The sequence below is a fragment of the Scyliorhinus canicula genome, chromosome 2 (genome assembly GCF_902713615.1).
Source record: "Scyliorhinus canicula chromosome 2, sScyCan1.1, whole genome shotgun sequence".
Taxonomy (NCBI): Eukaryota; Metazoa; Chordata; class Chondrichthyes; order Carcharhiniformes; family Scyliorhinidae; genus Scyliorhinus; species Scyliorhinus canicula.
Window position 1 is genome coordinate 170,533,363 of NC_052147.1, and position 23,052 is coordinate 170,556,414.

The window sequence follows — 23,052 nt, forward strand, 5'->3', positions numbered from 1 at the left end:
AGGTGGGGTCAACGATTAAGGATTATGTGGGGTTGAATCTGAATGGGGAGGTGTCGGCGGGCATTTTTTAAGAAGCACTGAAGGCAGTGGTCTGGGGAGAAATTATTTTGTTTATGATTTGTTTGGATAAGGAAAGGAGGGCAGAACATGACCGTCTAGTGAGCGAGATAGTGGAGGGAATATTCAAGGGTGCCCACTGTGGAGGGATTGGCAAGGAGGAAAAAGTTGCAGGGCAGGGCGGTAGGGAAACTGCGTAGGGCAAGAGGGGTGCAATATGAATATGGGGAGAAGGCGAGCCGCATGCTGCGGAAGTAGGCTTCGTCGAGGGAAATATCGAAGATCCAGACTGGGGCTGGGGATGTGGTGTCAGAGCCAGGGAAGATAAATGATGCATTTAGAGATTATTACCAGGGACTTAATGAGGCGGATCCAGGGGGAGAGGAGAGGGGCATGGGGCGGTTTCTGGACGAGTGGAAATTTCTCCAGGTGGAGGAAGGAAAGAGGCAGGCGTTGGAGGAGCCCTTGTGGCTGAGAGAGGTCTTGGACTGTATCAGGGGTATGAAGTCTGGTAAGGTCCCTGGGCCGGATGGGTACCAGTGGAATTTTATATGGAATTTGCAGCGGATCTGGCACCACGTCTGTTGGGGGTGTTTAATGAAGCACTGGAGAAGGGTTGTTGCCGGAGACGATGACACAGGCAGTAATCACACTAATCCCCAAAAAAGGAAGGATCCGGTGGAATGTGGGTCGCATAGACCCATATCACTATTGAACACGGATGTGAAAGTATTGGCTAAGTTGTTGGTGGGGAGGATGGAGGACTGTGTCCCGGGTGTGGTTGCAGAAGACCAAACAGGCTTTGTGAAGGGCAGGCAGCTCCCGCGTAATATAAACCGGCTGTTGAATGTGGTGATGAATCTGTCGGGGGCTCTGGTACCGGAGGTGGTGTCCATGGACGCGGAGAAGGCATTTGATCGGGTGGAGTGATGGTACTTGTTCGAAGGTTTGGGTCTGGGCTGTGATTTGTGGCATGGGTGCGGTTGCTGTATGTGGTGCCAAGAGCGAGGGTGAGGACGAATGATATGAGCTCACAAAGCTTTGACTAACACAGGGGTACGAGGAAGGGGTACCCGCTGTCGCCTTGCTGTTTGCGCTGGCCATAGAGCCGTTGGCGATAGCTTTCAGGGGGTCAGTGGAGTGGCGGGGGATTATGAGAGAACTGAGAGAGCATCGGGTGTCTCTCTATGCCGATGACCTCTTGCTTTATGTTTCGGATCCATTGGAGAGTATGGGAAGGATTATGGGCCTGTTGGGGAGGTTTGGAGGGTTCTCGGGGTACAAGCTGAATGTCGCGAAAAGCGAGGTGTTCCCGGTGAATGAGCTGGCACAGCGAGCTAATTTAGGGGGATGTCATTTACGGTAGCGAAGTACAGGTTTAGGTATTTGGGGATTCAGGTAGCGAGGGAATGGATGGGGCTCCATAAGTGGAACTTAACGCAGCTGGTGAAGGAGGCCAGGGGGATCTTAGGAGGTGGGATACACTGCACTTAACGTTGGTGGGGAAGGTCCAAGTGGTGAAAATTAATATTCTGTCGAGGTTCTTGTTTATCTTTCAACTCTCCCGATCTTTATACCAAAGGCCTTTTTTCGGAAAGTGAACACGATCATCTCAGACTTTATATGGGCGGGCAAGGTACTGGGGTGGGGAGGAGCCTGCTACAGAGGCAGAGGCACCAGGGGGGGATTGACTTTGCCGAACTTGCTTCATTATTATTGGGCGGCGAATGTGGACAAGGTGCGGTGATGGTGGGAAGGAGAAGGGGTAGTGTGGGTTAGGATGGAGGAGGAATCTTGTAAGGGATCTAGTTGGAGGGATATTGTGGTGGCAGCATTGCCAATGGCTCTGGGTAGGTATTCAGGGAGCCCAGTGATGCAATCCACGGTGAAGATATAGAATCAGCTGAGGAGGCATTTTAGGATGGAAGGGATGTCGGTGCTTTTGCCGCTATGCGAGAATCATGGGTTTGAGCCAGTGGGGGGGTATGGATAATGTATAAAGGAGGTGAGCAATTTGTATTTGGAGGAAGGGTTTGCCAGTGGAGGAGCTAAGGGAGAGGGTAGAGCTGCCGAGGGGTAGTGAGTTCAGGTATCTGCAGGTTAGGGACTTTGCACAAAAGGTCTGGAGGGGGTTCCCTAGGTTGCCGGGATACACCCTGCTGGAGCAACTGCTGCTTCCGGATGTGGAAGGGGAGGAAAGAATTGGGGATATATATAAGTGGCTGGGGGAGCAGGGAGGTGAGTGGGTGGTTAAGATCAAGGAGAAATGGTAGGTAGGGGAGATCAATTGGGGAATATGGACTGAGGCACTGCGAAGGGGAAATGGGACCTCCTCTTGTGCCTGATACAGTTTAAGGTGGTGCACAGGGTGCATATGACTCGGGCGAGAATGAGTGGATTCTTTCAAGGTCACAGTGATTTCGCACCGGGCCTACAAGCGAGTCAGGGCATCTGGGTTAGGTCAGTTTATTTATTACTCTGAATGTTGGGCCCCGCATGGTTTCAGCAGATTCATTTGCTGCTTCTCAGCTTCTAGAATATAATTAGTCAGGAAGAAGTAACACATGCGATCTGTGTATTGGCCCAGCCTTCTCTGTTCATGTCATAAGGTTTGTGTTTACTGAAGCAAGGCATTTTGTTCCTTACTGGAAAGGCTGCTCATATTCAACTCTGAAGGCTGCTTGGTAAAACTTGTTTATACTCCTGGTCGCCAAAGTAAAAACTTCAATAAGGAAAGACTTCGAACAATAATGTCCTTTATTAAAGTAACAAAAATGGCAGCTGCCGCGGCGTGTGACACTTGTGTCCCAGCATGGGGAGCTACAGAGATGCTGGCCCGGGCCAGAACTGCGGGTTTTAAACTTCCGCCATGCATCACCTATTGGGCGAGCCTCCGCCCATTCAAGAGTGGAATTTGTATGCCATGAAGACCATGTGTAAATCTGCTGAAGATCCCCCCGTGTCCTTCGTGGTCATCATACAGCATGCAGATCCCTGCCTGCTGGCTCCACCCAGTAGGTGGAGAATAAATGTGTGGGCTCTCCGAGCTGCAGCCATTTCGGCAGCAGCTGCAGGAGGCTCCACATCTCTGCGTAATAAAGCCTCGATTACTCTGTACTCTCGTCTCGTCGTAATTGATAGTGCATCAATTTATTCCGCAGAGATTTTAAAACGATGGATCTCCGCATCAAGCCTGATCGCCTGCAGTTGCACCCTCAAGCAGACAACGCCAAGTCAGCCTTCGCACATTGGCTAGCTTGCTTCGAGGCATACATAGGATCTGCGACTAAACCACCCTTAGAGGCACAGAAGCTCCAGATCCTCTGCACGCGGCTGAGCTCGGACATCTTCCCCCTCATCTGGGACGCGCCGACATACGTTGAGGCCATGGCGCAACTGAAGGACTCCGGGAGCACTGAGAGCTTCATCCACCCCGAAACGGTAAGGCACTGCTCCCTCACGGTCCACCCCACCAACCAGAGAATCTCCCTGGCCTCCGTGGCAATCTGGGGGTACTGCACTGCCACCCTCACCATCCAGGGCATAGAGTTCAGCGGCTTCCGCCTCTACATCCTCCCCAACCTCTGCGCTGCCTTGCTACTCGGCCTGGACTTCCAGTGCAACCTCCAGAGCCTAACCTTGAAATTTGGCGGGCCCCTACCACCCCTTACTGTCTGCGGCCTCACGACCCTTAAGGTCGACCCGCCTTCCCTGTTTGCAAACCTCACCCCAGATTGCAAACCCGTCGCCACCAGGAGCAGAGGGTACAGTGCCCAGGACAGGACCTTCATTGGGTCTGAGGTCCAGCGGATGCTGCGGGACGGTATTATCGAGGCCAGTAACAGCCCCTGGAGAGCCCAAGTGGTAGTGGTAAAAACTAGGGAGAAAATAGAAAAACAGGGTTTGAGGTCGTTTGTTCTTCCATTTGGCCATCAGGAATTTGAAGTAATGATTTGTACTGTCACTTGCATGGTCAGGCGGATCCTTAAAGCGGAGAGCTGACAACTTTAAATATAGAATTTTTAAAAAACTGGGTGTCAAGCTTGCGAAAACCACTAATTGACCCAGATGACCTGTCTCAAGTGAGTTGTTCATGTCAGCCAAAATGATCCTTCCCTCTCACTGACCACATGCCCATTATCTTGCAGGATTTCCAGCTGTTGGACCATCAATCTGTACACGCAGCTCGATGCGTATCCCCTCCCTCGCATATCTGATATGGTCAATCAGATTGCACAGTACCGGGTCTTCTCGACAGTAGACCTGAAATCTGCCTACCACCAGCTCCCCATTCGCAAGGCGAATCGCCAGTACATCACATTTGAAGCGGACGACCGCCTTTGCCATTTCCTTAGGGTTCCCTTCGGCGTCACAAATGGGGTCTCGGTCTTCCAACAGGAGATGAACCTAATGGTTGACCGGTACGGACTGCGGGCCACTTTCCCGTACCTGGACAATGTCACCATCTGCGGCCACGACGAGCAGCACCACAACGCTAACCTTTCCAAATGACTCCACACCGCCAAACTCCTTAACCTAACCTACAACAAGCAGAAGTGTGTGTTCAGCACGGACCGATTAGCCATCCTCGGCTATGTGGTCCAGAACGGTGTTCTAGGGCCCGACCCCGATCGCATGTGCCCCCTCATGGAACTCCCCCTCCCCCACTGCCCCAAGGCCCTCAAATAATGCCTGGGGTTCTTTTCATACTACACCCAGTGGGTCTCAAACTATGCTGACAAGGCCCGCCCACTCATTCATTCCACCGCTTCCTACTGACGGCCGAGGCTCACCAGGCCTTCAACCGTATCAAAGCTGACATCGCCAAGGCCACGATGCATGTGGTCGACGAGATGCTCCCCTTCCAAGTCAAGAACGATGCATCAGACATCGCTCTGGCCGCCATCCTCAACCAGGCAGGCAGGCCCGTGACATTCTTTTCCCGCACCCTCCATGCCTCCGAAATTCGATACTCCTCATCGAAAAGGAGGCCCAAGCCACTGTAGAAGCTGTGCGACATTGGAGGCATTACCTGGCCGGCAGGAGATTCACTCTCCTCACTGATCAACAGTCGATTGCCTTCATGTTTAACAACACACAGCGGGGTAAGATCAAAAATGATAAAATCTTGAGGTGGAGGATCGAGCTCTCCACCTACAATTACGAGATTTTGTATCACCCCGGTAAGCTCAACGAGCCCCCCGATGCCCTATTCCGAGGCACATGTGCCAGCGCACAAGTGGACCGACTCCGCACCCTGCATGACGATCTCTGTCAACCAGGGGTCACCCACTTTTATCACTTCATAACGGCCTGCAATCTGCCCTACTCCGTCGAGGAAGTACGGACAGTCACCAGAGACTGCCAGGTCTGCGCGGAGTGTAAACCGCACTTCTACCGACCAGACCGTGCGCGCCTGGTGAAGGCCTCCCGCCCCTTTGAACGCCTCAGCGTGGCCCCTCCACCGATCGCAATACGTATTTTCTCAATGTGGTCGACGAGTATTCGAGATTCCCCTTCGCCATCCCATGCCCCAACATGACATCTGCCACTGTCATCAAAACCCTTAACACCATCTTCGCTCTGTTCGATTTCCTCGCCTACGTCCACAGCGACCGGGGATCCTCATTTATTAGTGATGAGCTGCGCCAGTACCTGCTCAACAGGGGCATTGTCTCGAGCAGGATGACCAGCTACAACCCCCGGGGAAATGGGCAGGTGGAGCAGGAGAATGGGACTGTTTGGAAGGCCGTCCAGCTGGCCCTACGGTCCAGAAATCTCCCGGCGTCCCGCTGGCAGGATGTCCTCCCCGACACAGTTCACTCCATTCGGTCGCTCCTGTGTACTGCGACTAACAAAACTCCCCATGAACGTCTCTTTGCCTTCCCTAGGAAGTCCACCTCCGGGGTTTCACTCCCGACATGGCTGGCGGCTCCAGGACCTGTTCTCCTCCATAAGCATGTGCGACTTACAAGGCGGACCCATTGGTTGAGAGGTGACAGCTACTCCACGCAAACCCGCAGTACGCCTACGTAGCGTACCCCGATGGCCACCAAGACACTGTCTCCCTTCGGGACCTTGCACCAGCTGGGTCCCCGCACACACCCCCTCTGCCCCGGCACCACCCTCCCTTCCCCCGGCGCACCCCGCCACAGCCCCCCGCTCCAGGACGATCCACCCTCCCCTTGGTCCCACCCGGGGATGATGAGGTCGACACGCTCCTGGAGTCACCGACGACCGAACCAACGCCGGCATCAACACCACACCTGCGGCGCTCGCAACGGCGGATCAAGGCACCCGGCCATCTAAATTTGAAGACTCTTTCTAAATTTTTCCAACAACCTGTATGTAAATAGTGTCCACAACGCCCGCTGTACTCTTTTTTTAACAGGGGGCGAATGTGGTCGTCACCACTGTTGTATTATATACTGCATACTATGTGGACGTAGGCGAGGAAATCGAACAGGGTATTACAGTAAGGCTCCTGTACTACAGGTACGGGGGTAGATCCCTGCCTGTTGGCTCCGCCCAGTAGGCGGAGTATAAATGTGTGGGCTCTCCGAGCTGCAGCCATTTCGGCAGCAGCTGCAGGAGGCTCCACATCTAGAACATAGAACAGTACAGCACAGAACAGGCCCTTCGGCCCTCAATGTTGTGCCGAGCCATGATCACCCTACTCAAACCCACGAATCCACCTTATACCTGTAACCGAACAACCCCACCCCCCTTAACCTTACTTTTATTAGGACACTACGGGCAATTTAGCATGGCCAATCCACCTAACCCGCACATCTTTGGACTGTGGGAGGAAACCGGAGCACCCGGAGGAAACCCACGCACACAGGGGGAGGACGTGCAGACTCCACACAGACAGTGACCCAGCCGGGAATCGAACCTGGGACCCTGGAGCTGTGAAGCATTTATGCTAACCACCATGCTACCCTGCTGCCCCTGGCTCTGTATAATATTGCCTTGATTACTCTCTACTCTCGTCTCGTCCTAACAGATAATGGATCAATTACTATTAATTATTTTTTGGCTAATTCTGGCAAATTTTCTTTTAGCCAGTATACAGAGGTTCCACTTTGTCTTTGACTTTTGTACATTTCTTCAATACACTATGCATTTCTCTATGCATCTGAAACCTGCAATTACTGTTCACCATTGATAATTAGTTTGTTTAGAGTCATTAAGATAGCTCAATTTGTCTCAGGAGAGTTGACCTGAAGTTTGCAGTCAGTGACAAAGCAAAGGCATCCGCTGCTGTGCGTGAAGTAAGTCTTACTGAGAGATTTAGCAATTTTTCTGCTGAGAATTTCACCCTGCAGCTGATTGTAGCAACCTTCACTGGGCATTCACTGCATGGAGCTGCTATCCAAGCAGTCAATCACATTCAATGATTTTCGCGGACATTCAAACTACAATAAAACCACTTCATTGTTTTTACAGAAAGCAAATTGAAGAAATACCCCTGGGATGAAAGCTAAAAGCTACAACATTCTGAAAAACTTCAAGTGTTGTTCATCACATCACCATCAAAATTCCAGTTTTACCTGATTGAACGTGGTGTAACTTTTTATGGGATTTCCAACAGCTATGTGGGAGTGGGAAACTCTCCTTTCAAGTTTGCTGGCTCTGGTAGAGGGTCGGGGTGTTGAGAGCACAATCTATGTTGGAGGCATGAGTAACCTCCGTTACTCCGTTGAATGTTCAGGATTCCTGCGCTGAGCTGCACAGGCCGGACATCCTTAAGTTGCAGTTAATTTCAGAAGGGTAAATTGTAGTAACTAGCGCCTTTAAGCAATGGTCTCTGAGGGCGGAGTCGTGCGATCCATTCGTCCAATCAGGGGCAGAGTTAGGATTTCACTGGGACTGTTCCCAGTTGGACCCAAGAGTTGAGAATGTAAAGATCGTTTTAAGCACTCTGTAAATAGTTATTTATGATTGTAATACATCAATGTGTTTTATAAGTTAACTGGTGGAGTCAATTTTTTAAATTATTATATTGGTGGCGGGTTAAGAATGTGTGGAAGAAAGCTTGATTCCAAAGACTTGCAGAACAAATCCAGACAAGTTCAGGCTGCAAGGAAGAGAAGAGACAAAATGGCTCTTTTTGGAAAACTGGAGCAATTTGATCCTGCTACAGAAGATGGGAAACAGTATGTGGAATGCTTAAAATTATTTTTCCAGGGCAGCACGGTGGCCTAGTGGTTAGCACAGCTGCCTCACGGCGCTGAGGTCCCAGGTTCGATCCCGGCTCTGGGTCACTGTCCGTGTGGAGTTTGCACATTCTCCCCGTGTCTGCGTGGGTTTCACCCCCACAACCCAAAAATGTGCAGAGTAGGTAGATTTGCCACAGTAAATTGCCCCTTAATTGGAAAAAATAATTGGGTAATCTAAATTTATAAAAAAGAAAAAAATATACATTTTTCCGTCACATGAAATAGAGGGAGAGAAGCAGTGACTAATTTTGTAAACTGCATGTGGACAACAAATATAGTCAGATTCAAAAATGCCCCCTTATCAAAACATTTGCAGAGATTGTGCAGTTACTCAAAGGGCACTACCACCCCAAGCCTCCAGTAATTTTACAACGTTAAAAGATTGATTCAATTGGGAGAGCCCAAGAGAAACCATTACAGTCTTTGTGGCAAGGCTCAGGAAAATTGCAGAGCCTTGTGATTTTGGGACTACATTAAATGAGATGCTGAGAGATCAGTGGGCAGGATGGTGGCACGTGATTAGCACTGCTGCCTCACAGCTTCAGGGACCCGAGTTAAATACTGGCCTTGGGTAACTGTGTGGAGTTGGCACTTTCTCCCTGTGTCGGCATGGATTTCCTCCAGGTGCTCCACTTTCCTCTCACAGTCCAAAGATGTTGCAGTTTAGGTGGATTGGACGTGTGAAATTGCCCCTCATGTCCAAAAAGGTTAGGTGGGGCTACTGGGTTACGGTGATAGGGTGGAGGTGTAGACTTAAGTAGGGTGCTCTTTCCAAGGGTCGGTGCAGAATCAATGGGTCGAATGGCCTCCTTCTGAATTGTTGGGATTCTCTGATTCTATGATTTGTGTGCGGCTTTAACGATGAAACCATATGAAAGAAGTTTTTGGCAGAATCGGACGTGGATTTAGAAAAGGCACTGGAGATTGCTTTCGCCATGGAGAGCATAGAAAAGAGCACCCAGGAGCAACAAAGCGCTCTGAGCAATGCAGTCCATCAGTTAGGGAGAGAAACCGAGAAACAGCAGTGGCCCTGGAATGAAAGCACTGGTCCAAGCAAGTAAATAAATATGGGAAGTGGAACACCAGTAGGGATAGAAGATTAAACCCACAGCCTACGATAGACACAGAATGCGCAGTGTTACCGATGTGGGAGAAGCCACCCCTCCAGACATGCAGATTTAGGGAAGCTGAATGCTTCAAGTGCGGAAAAAAAGAACATTTGGGACGCAAGTGCAATTACAAGCAGAGCCTCCCTAGCACTAGTAAATCAAACAGTACAGCACTGGTGTACTGTATGAAAGATGGTCCTGAGGTGAAGTGGAAAGTTATGTCTGTCATTAATGTAAAAGTGGGCAAAGTGGCCCCAGTCACAGTGGTTATAGGTAAATGGAAGGGGGTTATAGATGGAAGTTTGCAACAGGGCCCCAGGCACAGTGGTGGGGGAGCAGACCTACTAGGTATGTTCAAGAAGGAACTTCAACCCCCCCACTCTGAGATTGAAGAACACTGGGACCAGGCTGACATAGACGCAGGAGGCCGTAAAGGTGATAGGTACAACAATAACTCCAGTGAGCTATTGACAGCAATGCACACAGCTGTCTTATGTTTAATGCGGTGTGACTGGCTCCAGGGAATCTAATTAAATTGGCTAGAGATTTTTAGCATCAAAAAAGGGATCCCATACAAGATCATCAGCAAGTACCAATATGTTTTCCAAGAAGAACTGGGAAAAATAAATGGAGTAAAGGTGAGGGACGGGATTCTCTCAGCCCGGGACTGGGCCAGAGAATCCCTGCAACCGGCCCGAATCGCGGCACGTTGCCCTGATTCCGGTAGGTGATTCTCTGCAGAGTGGAGAATCGACGCCATTGGCATCGGTGTGTTTGGTGCGGCGTCGGTCTGGGGCCGCTCTATGGGGCCAGCCAACCGATTCTCGGCCCGAGTTGGGCCGAGTGTCCGTCGTAAAAAATCCGAGTCCCGCCGGCAACGTCCACACCTGCTCTCAGCCGGCAGGAACATGGCGTGGAAGGGTCGGGGGGAGGGGGGCAGCCTGTGGGGGGAGAGGGGGGTCCGACCACAGGGGGGGGGGGGTGCCGATGTGGCCTGGCCCGCAATCAGGGCCCACCAATCGGGGGGCCGGCCTCTCTTGCTGGGGGCCTCCTTTCTCCCGCGCCGGCCCCTGTAGCCCTGCGCCACGTTGCATCGGGGCCACGCGCTCAAGGAAGCCACTGCGCATGCGTGCGTTGGCGCCGGTGCCACTGCAGATGCGCGGATCCAGCAGCGCTCAGTTGACATCAGGATCAGCAGCAGGATCAGCGTGAACCGCTCCAGTGCCGTGCTGGCCCCCTGTAGGGGCCAGAATTGCTGATCCTGAGGCCATGTTGACGCCGTCGAGAAACGCAACGGCAGTTCTGACGATGTTAACACTTAGCCTCAGGATCACAGAATCCTGCCCAAGAATTCATGTGAACCCCGAAGCCAGCCCAAGATATTTCAGGGCTGGACCTGTGCCCGATGCGTTATTAAAGAAGGTCGAAACGGATTTGAAAAGGCTGGAAGACCTAGCCATCAGTCAACCGGTGCAATTTGCAGAATGATGCCATTTTGGAGGGGGGGAGCATCCAAAAACAGGTGCAGCCCCCAATTCCGGCATCAAAATGGATTCTCCGCCTGATCACCGAATGCGATTCCGTCATGGGCAAGCGAAGAATCCCACCCATGAACTTTGCATATAAACATTACTGATGTAGAGCCAGGTTAGATTACAGAATGAGTTCCAAAGACATGCCACCAGCAGGCCTATGATCTATAGAAGTCCTCCGGATATAGTAATGTCATTATATACATCCAAGTATATGATGGCGCACAGACAGGCATTGATTGACACACAGGACGACCAGTGAACACACACAACACAGCAGCCAATCACCAGACAGGACACGACCACTATAAAGCCAGAGGGCACTAGTTTTCCCGCTCTCTCGGGATCCAGCCTCTGAGACAGTCAGAGCTTGCGAGCAGCAACTAGAACATACACCATGTGGTAGTAAGATAGTCTGGTCAGGTTAGCCTCAGGTCTCCAGTCAAGTCAGCATTGTGTCAACCCACAGTTAAAGTATGTATGATAGTTAAGAGTTCAATAAAATCGAGTTGCATTTCTTCAAGTGTTGGAAGCCTGTCTCTCTCACCACTGCAGTGAACGCAGTCCTCGCAGACCCAGCTTACCCAACACATCATGGTACCAGTGAGTCATGCTCGGGTTTGACAGACCTACCTTGAGATAATCTGCCTTTGACCAGCGATCAGCCATCCGGTGACATGGACAGCGTCCAGCCTCCCCCGCAGCTCCGCATCGCCGGAAACCTCGGTGCTAACTGGAAGATTTTCAAGCAGAAGTTCCAGCTATATCTTGAAGCCACCGACCTCGAAGCTGCATCGGATGCCAGGAAGATCGCTCTCTTCCTTTCTACAGCCGGGGACCCACGCTATCCACATCTTCAACTCCCTCACCTTTGCTGAAGGCGAGGACAAGACAAAGTTTAAAACAGTCCTGCTGAAGTTCGACAGCCCCTGTCACATCGAAGTCAATGAGAGCTTTGAACGCTATGTGTTCCAGCAGAGGCTTCTCGGTAAGGATGAACCTTTTCAGTCCTTTTTAACCCATCTCCGCATCCTCACGCAGTCCTGCAACTATGGCTCCACTTCCAATTCCATGATCCGGGATCAGATTGTTTTCGGGGTCCACTCCGATCCCCTTCGCCAGCAGCTCTTAAAAGTTAAGCAGCTCACCCTTACTTTCGCCATTGAGACCTGTATCCTCCACGAGCACGCTAACAACCTGTACTCCCATATCAAGGCGGCAGAAACAGCACGGCAAAACCCCCATGATGCGGAACGGGTGCAGGCCTTCAAACAACTGCAAGGCCTGAGTCTGGATGAGGGCGGCCATTTTGCGCGCTTTTCCCGGGTTCCTGCGCATGCGCGCCACGACCAAGGGGCACGGCAAGGCCGACGACCGAACTGCGCGAGTGCGCACGTCGATCGACCGCACTGCGCATGCGCGGTGGCACACGGAACGTCCTGACGTCGGCGCCATGACGTGCCCCAACTGTGGCTCCGCCCATTTAAAGCGGCAATGTCCTGCGAAATCTCCACGCTGTCTCCAGTGTGGCAAGCTTGGCCACTACGCAGCCCTTTGCAGATCTGCTCCACCGCCCAACACACAGCGATCCCAGCCACAGCGCAGGAGCGTCCGGTCAGTACAGCAACCCACTGACGACTCTGACATTCTTCCAGATCCCGACACCGAGTGCCTCACATCCCCATTCCGGGTGGGCATCATCACCAAGCATACTCTGCCTTCAACAACGATGGTGAAACAACGCCCAATAATGAGAATTGATCCGGACGACGAGTGGTGTGCCACCCTTACAGTTAACAAGGCTCGCATACGCTTCAAGCTGGACACTGGCGCTTCAGCAAACCTCATTTCAAAGTAATTTTTTTTTTTGTTTTTTTTTAAATTTAGATTACCCAATTATTTTTTCAAATTAAGGGGCAATTTAGCGTGGCCAATCCACCTACTCTGCACATTTTTTGGGTTGTGGGGGCGAAACCCACGCAGACACAGGGAGAATGTGCAAACTCCACACGGACAGTGACCCAGAGCCGGAATTCGAACCTGGGACCTCAGCGCCGTGAGGCAGCTGTGCTAACCACTAGGCCATCGTGCTGCCCTCTCATTTCAAAGTCTGACCTTGCCACCATCCGCCTCAAGCCTAGCATTCTTCCACCGGCCTGCCAGCTCCTCGACTACAATGGCAATGCCATTGCTGCCAGTGGCTCATGCCAGCTTGCGGTGTCCCATCGTTCTTCAAAAGCAACCCTGCGTTTGAAATTGTAGGAACCAACAGAGCTTCCCTGCTCGGTGCTCGGGCCTGCAAACTCCTGAACCTTGTGCAGCGGGTTCACACCATGTCGGCCGCAGAGGCAACGGCCTCGCCAGATGTTAACTACCAAGCCCAACTCGATGACATCATAGCACAATACCACAGCGTGTTCGAAGGTATGGGCACACTCCCATACCGATACAAAATTCTGTTGAAGCCAAATGCCACCACTGTGGTTCACGCATTGCGTCAGGTGCCGGCACCCCTTAAGGACCGCCTCAAGCAGCAGCTGCAAGACCTCCAGGACCAGGGCGTCATTTCTAAGGTCACGGAACCCACGGACTGGGTTAGCTCCATGGTTTGTGTCAAAAAGCCGTCGGGGAACTTCGAATCTGTATCGACCCCAAAGATTTGAACCATAACATCATGATGGAACACTACCCAATACCTAAATGAGAAGAGCTAACCAGCGAGATGGCTCATGCCAAGTTCGTCACGAAGCTGGATGCCTCCAAGGGGTTTTGTCAAATACAGCTGGACGCGTCCAGTCGAAAGCTGTACACATTGAACACCCCGTTCGGTTGCTACTGTTACAACCGAATGCCCTTTGGCATCATCTCCGCCTCAGAGGTGTTCCACCGCATAATGGAGCAAATGATGGAGGGCGTCGAGGAGGTGCAAGTGTACGTCGATGATATCATTATCTGGTCCACAACTCCTCAGGAGCACATCGATCGCCTCAAGTGGGTGTTCCACAGGATCCACGAGCATGGCCTCCGACTCAACAGAGCCAAATGCTCGTTCAGTCAAGCAGACACCAAGTTCCTTGGCGACCACATTTCGCAGTTCGGTGTGCAGCCAGATGCAGACAAGGTTTCGGCGATCAACGCCATGAAGATCCCGGAGGACAAGAAGGCGGTCCTCTGCTTCCTAGGGATGGTCAACGTCCTTGGGAAGTTTATCCCCAACCTTGCATCACACACCACAGCTCTCCACCATCTCATTAAAAAAACTTCCAATGGCTACCCGCTCATGAGCAAGAGTGGCGTGAGCTCAGGGCTAAACCCTGCCAAGGAGACGAAGATATCCACCAACTGGAGCCAGGCTGGGATTGGGGCAGTACTCCACCAGCAGAACGAGTCCTCCTCCTGGGCCCCAGTCACATATACCTCGAGAGCCATGACACCCACTGAGCAACGATACGCTCAGATTGAAAAAGAATGCCTGGGCCTCCTCACAGGGATTGATAAATTCCATGATTATGTGTATGGCCTCCCCAAATTCATGGTCGAGACGGACCACAGGCCATTGGTTCACATTATCCACAAAGACCTCAGTGATATGACGCCATGGCTTCTACGTATCCTCCTCAATCTCCGGCGCTACGGTTTAGACCTTGTCTACACCACGGGCAAAGAGCTCATCGTGGCTGATGCATTCTCTAGATCTATCACCACACCGTGTGAGCAGTCGTACTTTGTCTGTCAGATAGACGCGCAGGTGAAATTTTGTGCCTCCAACTTTCTGGCCACTGATGAAAGGGTCATGCAAATTTGTTAGGAGACAGCCAGGGATCCTTTACTCCAGCGGGTCATGCGACATCTCACAGATGGTTGGCAAAAGGGGCAGTGCCCCAGTTTTATAATGTAAAGGATGATCTAGCGGTAGTGGATGGCATACTAATAAAGCTGGACAGAATAGTGATCCCACAGAGCATGCGAGAGCTGCTCCTGGGCCAAATCCACGAGGGTCACCTGGGGGTCGAAAAGTGTTGCCGTCGAGCCTGAGGGGCAGTATATTGGCCAGGCATCAGCCAAGACATCGGCAACACGGTCCTCAATTGCCCAACGTGTCAAAGGTTCCAGCCGGCTCAGCCTAAAGAGACTCTACAGCCGCATGAAATGGTGACCTCCCCATGGTCCAAAGTTGGTGTTGACCTCTTTCATACCAAGGGCAGAGATTATGTCTTCCTGGTGGACTACTTTTCCAACTACCCCGAGGTGATCAAACTGACTGACCTCACCTCAGCAACAGTAATCAAGGGGCATGTAAGGAGACTTTTGCCCGACATGGCATCCGACTCACAGTTATGACTGACAACGGCCCTTGCTTCTTCGGCCAGGAATGGACAAATTTTGCCCGGCTGTACAATTTCAGTCACATCACATCAAGCCCCCACTACCCCCAGTCGAATGGGAAGGCTGAAAAGGGGGTCCACATTGTTAAAAGACTTGTGCAAAGCTGCTGACTCGGGTTCGGATTTCAACCTGGCGCTGATAGCCTACAGGGTGACTCCTTTGTCCGCTGGCCTGTCCCCAGCGCAGCTCCTAATGAACCGCACACTGCGAACGATGGTGCCGGCTATCCACATTCCGGACCTTGACAACTTCCCGGTCCTACAGAGGATGCAACAGTCTCGGGCCCAATGCAAGTCGGCGTACGATGCCCACGCCACAGATCTCCCCGAGCTAGTCCCTGCTGACCGAGTTCGTGTTCAGCTACCTGACAGTGGCTGGTCTGCCTGAGCTGTGGTGGTTAAACAAATGGCCCTGAGATCGTTCCTCGTTCGCATGCATGATGGCTCTTTTCTTCGGCGTAATAGGCGGGCACTGCAGTGACTTCCACGCCTGCCACCTGACCGTGATGTCCCGCCTCGCACACTGGTTCCCCAGGACGCGCCCTTCCACGAGGCCACTGATCTGCCAGTTATTCTACCGACCTCTACATTGGAGGCAGTTCCGCCCGTTCAAGTGCAGGCGGCCTCTGACCCACCCTTGAGGCGGTCAACCAGAATTTGTCGCCCGCCACAGAGACTGAATTTATAGACTGAATGTTGCATTACCTTGTGATCTCATCGTTTACACATCTGTACATAATGTTTTTTTTCCCTAATTTTTTATCTGCCCTCTATCTGCACGAGACACCTTCCCATGTAAATACGTAAGCATATTTTTGTACATAGTCAGGCTCCTGTACACACACACTCACTATTTATTGACCTGCACACATTTTTTACCTCACTATTTATTGACCTGCACACAGCAAACGCAGTCTTCGCAGACCCAGCTTTCCCAACACATCAAGTAATATCAAAAATGTTGACTTGATCAGTAGGCCCAAATTCAATAAAAACGTAATCTTAAATAAACACATTTTATCTACAAAGTCTCAAAACAATTATTTCACAGCTGCCTTTTTCCCATTGAAATGAAAGAGAACACAACTGTTACCGTATTTAATGAATCCAAACAAACTTTTCAAAGCAAGGATACTGATGATTCTCGGGGGTGCAGGTAAGTATGTTAATACATGCCATAATGACGTTACTGACTAAACTTTTGGAAAACACACAATCTTGACCAATACGTTGCTATCATAGGCACCAAGTAAAGCTTGGGAAATGGGACCGGGGTAAGGATGCAAAGCATAGGATTACATAGAAAGTACAGAATAGAAAGAGGCCATTTGGTCTAACCAGTGCATGCTGGCATTTATGCTCTATTCAAATCTCCTTACATATTTTGCTGTCTTACTCTATCAGCATAACCCTCTATTCCCTCTCTTTCAAATACTTATGTAGTTTTCCCTTAAATGTATCGAAACAGATTGCTTCAACTATTTCCTGTGGTATTAAGTTTCACATTTTCACCTCTTTCTGATTAAGAAGTTTCCTCTAAGTTCTCTATTTGATCTTTATTTTATAGGTTTGCTGTTTCTCAAATGTGCAAACATTCTCTTAGTGTCTATACTCTCAAAACCTTTCACAATTTTAAACCTCTATTACATTACACCTCAGTTTTTGCTTTTCAAGGTTCACCTTTTCCTGATAGGCATAACATTCTATATCTGATACTATCTTTGTAAGTCTTTGTACGCACTCCATTGTTCCTCTGTTCTTTTTATGACATGGTCAGCAGAATTGTACTCCAAGTGCTGTCTAACCAATGCTTGATATAAGTTTAGCATAACCTTTCTACTTTTCAATGTTAACCCTCCATAAATAAACACTAGTGTATGGTTTGTCTTTTTAAAAAATATCTTATTAACTTGTGTTGCTAATTTCATGATTTACGTATTTTCATTCCTTTATTCCACTGCAACATATAAATTCTTATTTCCCAAGTAAGAAGTACTCTCTTAATTTTTCTTATTAAAATGAACTATCTCACGCTTTAAACTCATCTGCTATTTATGTCTTATTTTAACTTATTCCAATCCTCATCAGTATTGACTGTCCAGTCAATTTGATGTAATTTGCAAATTCAGAAATTCTGTTTTTGATTCATTATAAATCATTAATGTGAATTGTGATCAACAGTAGACCCAGCACTGATCCTTGTAACACCCCACTTTTCACGTCTTCCGCTTCCCGTACCAGCTTCCCCGGACAGGCGCCGGAATGTGGCGACTAGGGGCTTTTCACAGTAACTTCATTGAAGCCTACTCGTGACAATAAGCGATTTTCATTTCATTTCATTTCGAATAGTGACCTCTCCTCTCTACTTTCTGTCTTACAGCCAGATAGCTACCCAATCTTCTATCTTTCCACTGACTTTATTCATTAGTCTATTGTTGTGGTACTTTATTATAGAATGTTTGGCAATCTAGATAAATTACATCCACTCCATTGCCCTTGTATAATCTCTCTGTTACCTTGTCAAAGAATTCAATGAAGTTGATCAAGCAAGATTGAAACCTTTTGAAATCCATTTTGACTATTCATTACTGTATTTTTGGTTTCTTGATGTTTTCTATTTTTTTCTTTGGAACGGATTTCACTATTGGTCCTTTCACCAATGTTATGCTGACCAGTATATAGCTATTCACCAGTCCAATGCCACTGTACATTTTTTTACTGGATTATCAAATGTGTGTAATTGTGCCCCGTTCTCTTATCCAGAACTAGGGAACTGGTTCTATCCAGAACTAGGGATTTTATTTTCTTTGAGTTTGATTAACTTATTTAACAATTTTCCTCTTTTTAAGTCAAAAGGCTACATCTAATAAGAAATGGTGAGTTGGAATAAATGTGACATTTTCAGTTTGGCAAGCTGTGCCTAGTGGGGTTCCACATGGATCAGTACAACCATTTACAATCTATATTATCTATAAAGGAACCGAGTATCTTACAGTCAAATTTTCTGACAATACAAAGTAGGTAAGAAAGCAAGTTGTGAGGCGGATACAAAGATTTTGCGAAGGGATATAGATAAGTTAAGTGAATGGGAAAAAAATTGACAGATGGAAAATAATGTGAGGTTGCCCAATTTGGTGGGAAAAATAGTAAAGCAGAATATCATGTAATTGGAGCAAAACTGCAGAATGCTGTGGGGCAGGAATCCTGGGGCGAAATTCTCCGCGGACCGACGTGACGCACATTTCCGGCGGGAAAAAGCGGTGCGCATGACTCCGGCGTCCGGGCCTTCTTTTAAGCCGGCAATCTCCGTTCCCGAAAGAGCCAGCAGCGGACTGACGCGATACGCGTCAGTTTCACCAGCTGCGGAAGTGGCGAGTCCCGGCGTTTGTGTGGGGGGGGAGAGAGAGAGACCCAGTGGGGTGGGGGGGTGGGGGAAGAAGAGCGACCCGGCATTGGGGGGGGGGGAAGAAGAGCGACCCGGCATTGGGGGGGGGGGAAAGAAGAGCGACGAACCCTTCATTGGGGTAATGGGGGGGGTGGAAAGAAGAGCGACCCCGGCAGTTGGGGGGGGGGGGGGGAAAGAAGAGCGACCCGCATTGGGGGGGGGGGAAAGAAGAGTGACCCGGCATTGGGGGTAGGGGGTGGGAAGAAAGAGCGACCCGGCATTGGGGGGGGGAGAACGAGCGACCCGGCATTGGGGGGGGGGAAGAAAGAGCGACCCGGCATTTGGGGGGGAAGAAGAGCGACCCGGCATTGGGGGGGGGGGAAAGAGCGACCCGGCATTGGGGGGGGGGGAAAGAAGAGCGACCCGGCATTGGGGGGGGGGGGGGGAAAAGAGCGACCCGGCATTGGGGGGGGGGGGGGGAAGAAGCGACCCGCATTGAGGGGAGGGGAAGAAGAGCGACCCGGCATTTGGGGGGGGGAAGAAGAGCGACCCGGCATTGAGGGGGGGGGAAGAAGAGCGACCCGGCATTGGGGGGGGGGGAAAGAAGAGCGACCCGGCATTGGGGGGGGGGGGGGGAGAAGAGAGACCTGGCGTTGGGGGGGGGGAGAGGAGAAAGACCCGTTTGTTGGGGGCAGGGGTTGCGGAGTTGAGAGGGGGAGAGGGAGGGAGGGAGGGGGAGAGCCGGAGAGAGGGAGGGAGAGAGAGGGAGGGAGGGGGGGGAGAGAGAGGGGAGGAGAGAGAGAGGGAGGGAGGGGAGAGCCGGAGAGAGGGAGGGAGGGGGAGAGCGGAGAGAGGGGAGGGAGGGAGAGAGGGGAGGGAGGGAGAGAGGGGAGGGAGGGAGGGATTGCGGCGTGGAGAGGAGAGGGGGATTACGGCGTTGAGTTGAGAGGGGGGGAGGGGGTTGCGGCGTTGAGTTGAGGAGGAGAGGAGGGGGGGGTACCTGCGTTGAGAGAAAGGGGGGAGTACCGGCGTGAGAGAGGGGGGGCGGCGTTGGAGGGGGTAGGGGTGGTGAGGGGGGGTTGAGGTAGGGGGCAGCGGCGTGCAGGGGGGGCAAACGGATGGCGGGGACCAACGCACCGTCGCCCCTCTGCACGCCTGCCCCTACCGCAACCCCCCTCACACACCCCCCCCACCCCCTCCACGCCCTACCCCTCACCACCCTACCCCTCACCACCCTACCCCTCACCACCCCTACCCCCTCACCACCCCTACCCACCTCCAACGACCGCTACCCCCCCCTCACCACCCCTACCCCCCCACCACCCTACCCCCCCAAACCACCCCTACCCCCCTCCAACGCCGCCCCCCCTCTCTCTCAACGCCGCACCCCCCCCCACTACGCCGCACCCCCCCCCCACTAACGCCGCACCCCCCCCCCCCACTAAAGGAGGAAGGAAGGGGGGAGGAGGAAGGATTGGGGGGAGGAGGAAGAGGGGGGAGGAGGAGAGAGAGTGTGTGTGGTACCGGCTTTCAAAGGGAGGGGGGGGGTGTGGTACCGGCTTCAGAGGGAGGGGGGGGGTACCGGCCTTCAGAGGGAGGGGGGGTACCGGCCTTCAGAGGGGGGGGGGGGTACCGGCCTTCAGAGGGAGGGGGGTACCGGCCTCAGAGGGAGGGGGTACGGCCTTCAGAGGGAGGGGGGGTACCGGCCTTCAGAGGGAGGGGGGGTACGGCCTTCAGAGGGAGGGGGGTACCGGCCTTGGATGGAGGGGGGGTACCGGCCTTCAGGAGGGGGGTGTACCGGCCTTCAGAGGAGGGGGGGGTACCGGCCTTCAGAGGGAGGGGAGGGGTTGGGGTACTGGCGTGAGAGGTGGGTGTGTGTTGTCGGAGGTGGGGGGGGGAACCCTGCGTTAGGGGAACCCTGCGTTGAGGGGGGAGCCCTGCGTGAGAGGGTGGGGGGTTGCCCGTTGAGAGGGGGGTAGGTGGTGAGGAGGGGGTAGGGGTGGTGAGGGGGGGTGGTTAGGGTAGGGGGCAGCGGCGGGCAGAGGGGGGGCGACGATGCGTGGACCCCTGCCATCCTGTCACCACCCCATCTCCTGCACGGCCTGCTGCCCCCCAAACCCCCCCACCACCCCCTACCACCTCCAACGTCCCCCTACCCCCCCTCACCACCCTCCGCACCCCCTCACCACCCCTACCCCCCCTCTCAACGCCGCAACCCCCCCGAACCCCCCCCCGCGCACTTCGCCCCCCCCCGCACTCGCCCCCACCCACCCCCCCCCCCCCCCCCCCCCCCCCGCACTCGGACACTGAAAGGCGTCAACCATCATCAATGGTTGACGCCGTTTTAAAGGTACTCTGTTTTTCGCCGACGTGACCCGTGGCCACGTCGGCGGGACTTCGGCCCATCCGGGCCGGAGATTTGTTGAAACAAAAATATAATGGCATCCCGCCGGTGCCAGCTGTTTTCAGAGGCTGCCGGCGGGATTTGCACAACGCCGGTTTTTGGCCGGTCAGAGAATAAAAAACCCTGCGGGAGCGGGATTAACGCCGCTGCCGGCCGATTCTCCGACCCTGCGTGGGGTCGGAGAATTTCGCCCCTGGTGTCCTTTTACATGAGTTACAAAAAACTAGCATGTAGGTGCAAATGATTAGGAAGGCACATGGAGCTTGTGGTCTTTATTTAAATAGGAATGGAGTATAAAAGTAGGTAGTAGCTACAACTATACTGGGCACTGGTGAGACCACACCTGGAGTACTGCATATCATTTTGATCTCCTTGTTTAAGACAGGATATACTTGCATTGAAGGCAGTTCAGAGAAGGCTCATACAGTTTATTCCTGGGATAAAAGGGTTGTCCCATGAGGAGATGTTGATCAGTTTGGAGTTTAGAAAAATGAGAGCTTATCTTATCAAAACATTTAAGATTCTAAGGGGGTAAATACTGGGAGAATTTTTCCCCTTATGGAAGAATCTAGAGCTAGGGGGCAAAGTTTGAAAAGAAGGTGCTTCCAATTTAAGACGTAGGTGAGGACAAATTCCTTTTCTCAGAGGGTTGTTAATCTTTGTAATTCTCCAGAGTAGAGTGGAGGCTGGGCTTGATTATATTCAAGACTGAGGTGGACAGATTTCTGACCTGCAAGGGAACTGAAGATTATGGCAGCAAGCTGGAAAGTGGAGTTAAGGCCACAATCTTATTGAATGGTGCAGCAGGCTCAAGGGGGGAATGCTGTGGGATGGTAGCAAATGGCCTACTCCTATGTCCCTATGTAGATTACACCTATTAGCATGGTTTATTCTTTATTATCTTTTACCTTTATACTCAGGGATTCTATTGCAATCTGACTGATAACTACACCCTTTGTTCTACTGCTATCACATTATCTCTACTAAGTATGCCATCTTCCCCTTTTTATCATTTCTGGACATGTTACATCCTGTAATGTTTAATACCTAGTCCTGATTTTTCTGTGGTCATGTATCAGCAACCCCTACTATATCTGGTTCCTTATAATGTCTTACTGTCTTAAGCTCCCCTGTTCTTTTATTGTCACTGTGTGCATTGCTCTACAGACAATTTAACCTCCTGATTGTTTAGATGACAATGATTTTTCAGCCTCTAAAACTCTTGCTGGTATTAATTATTCTACACTAACCTGAATTAGAGTCAGTATATAAAACTGGTACACTTGGGACCGTGAAGTATTTATTGTATTACACATTCAACACTTTGTAAATAAGTCAATATATCCTTGTCAAAAACATTCTTTACCTGTATCTTTTGTGCTGCCGGGTGACAGCTTGTTCTTGCTATCAGTGATGTCCTTATGTGAAGCCAGGAACAGCACAACCTCTCCTTTTTCATTCTTAATTGGGACAATGTCTAGCAGACACCAAAAGGATGCACCTGAAAATGAAGAAAGTGACATGTGTATTATTAACAGATTAAGCCTAAATTATGTAACACATGAAGTAATATAATTTTTCATTTTTCATTTTTTCATATCTATCAGAAAATCTGTGCCAAAGGTTCCGAATTCCTCTTCTCTCTATGGTGAATAAAGGACAGATGTATACTTACACTGCTCCTATGTGCTGATTGCAGCAAAATCATGGAATTGTTTAGAAAGAGCAGGAGATCTCTGATTGCTCTTTCGTATGCACACAATAATCCATTACCAAGAGCTATTTCTGGTTACAGCATTTGACATATGTTATGCACCTTAGTCATTACATCAGACAACTCATACATATCGGTCGGAATCCTCCAGCAATTCGGATTCTCTTTTCCCACTGGCAATGCACCCCTGCCTTGGGTTTCCTGGTGGTGTGAGGTGGCTTAAATGGGAAATCCCATTGACAAG

General features: G+C 51.1%; 1 protein-coding gene across 1 annotated transcript in view; it reads right to left on the reverse strand.

Annotated features, from left to right (window-relative positions):
• Positions 1-23,052, reverse strand: part of kcnh3 (potassium voltage-gated channel, subfamily H (eag-related), member 3) — a 1,115,372-nt gene that overhangs the window by 565,468 nt on the left and 526,852 nt on the right. The window contains exon 3 of the mRNA XM_038789040.1: positions 22,461-22,595. Within this exon, the coding sequence (XP_038644968.1) occupies positions 22,461-22,595 (135 nt within the window). The remainder of the gene's footprint in view (positions 1-22,460; positions 22,596-23,052) is intronic.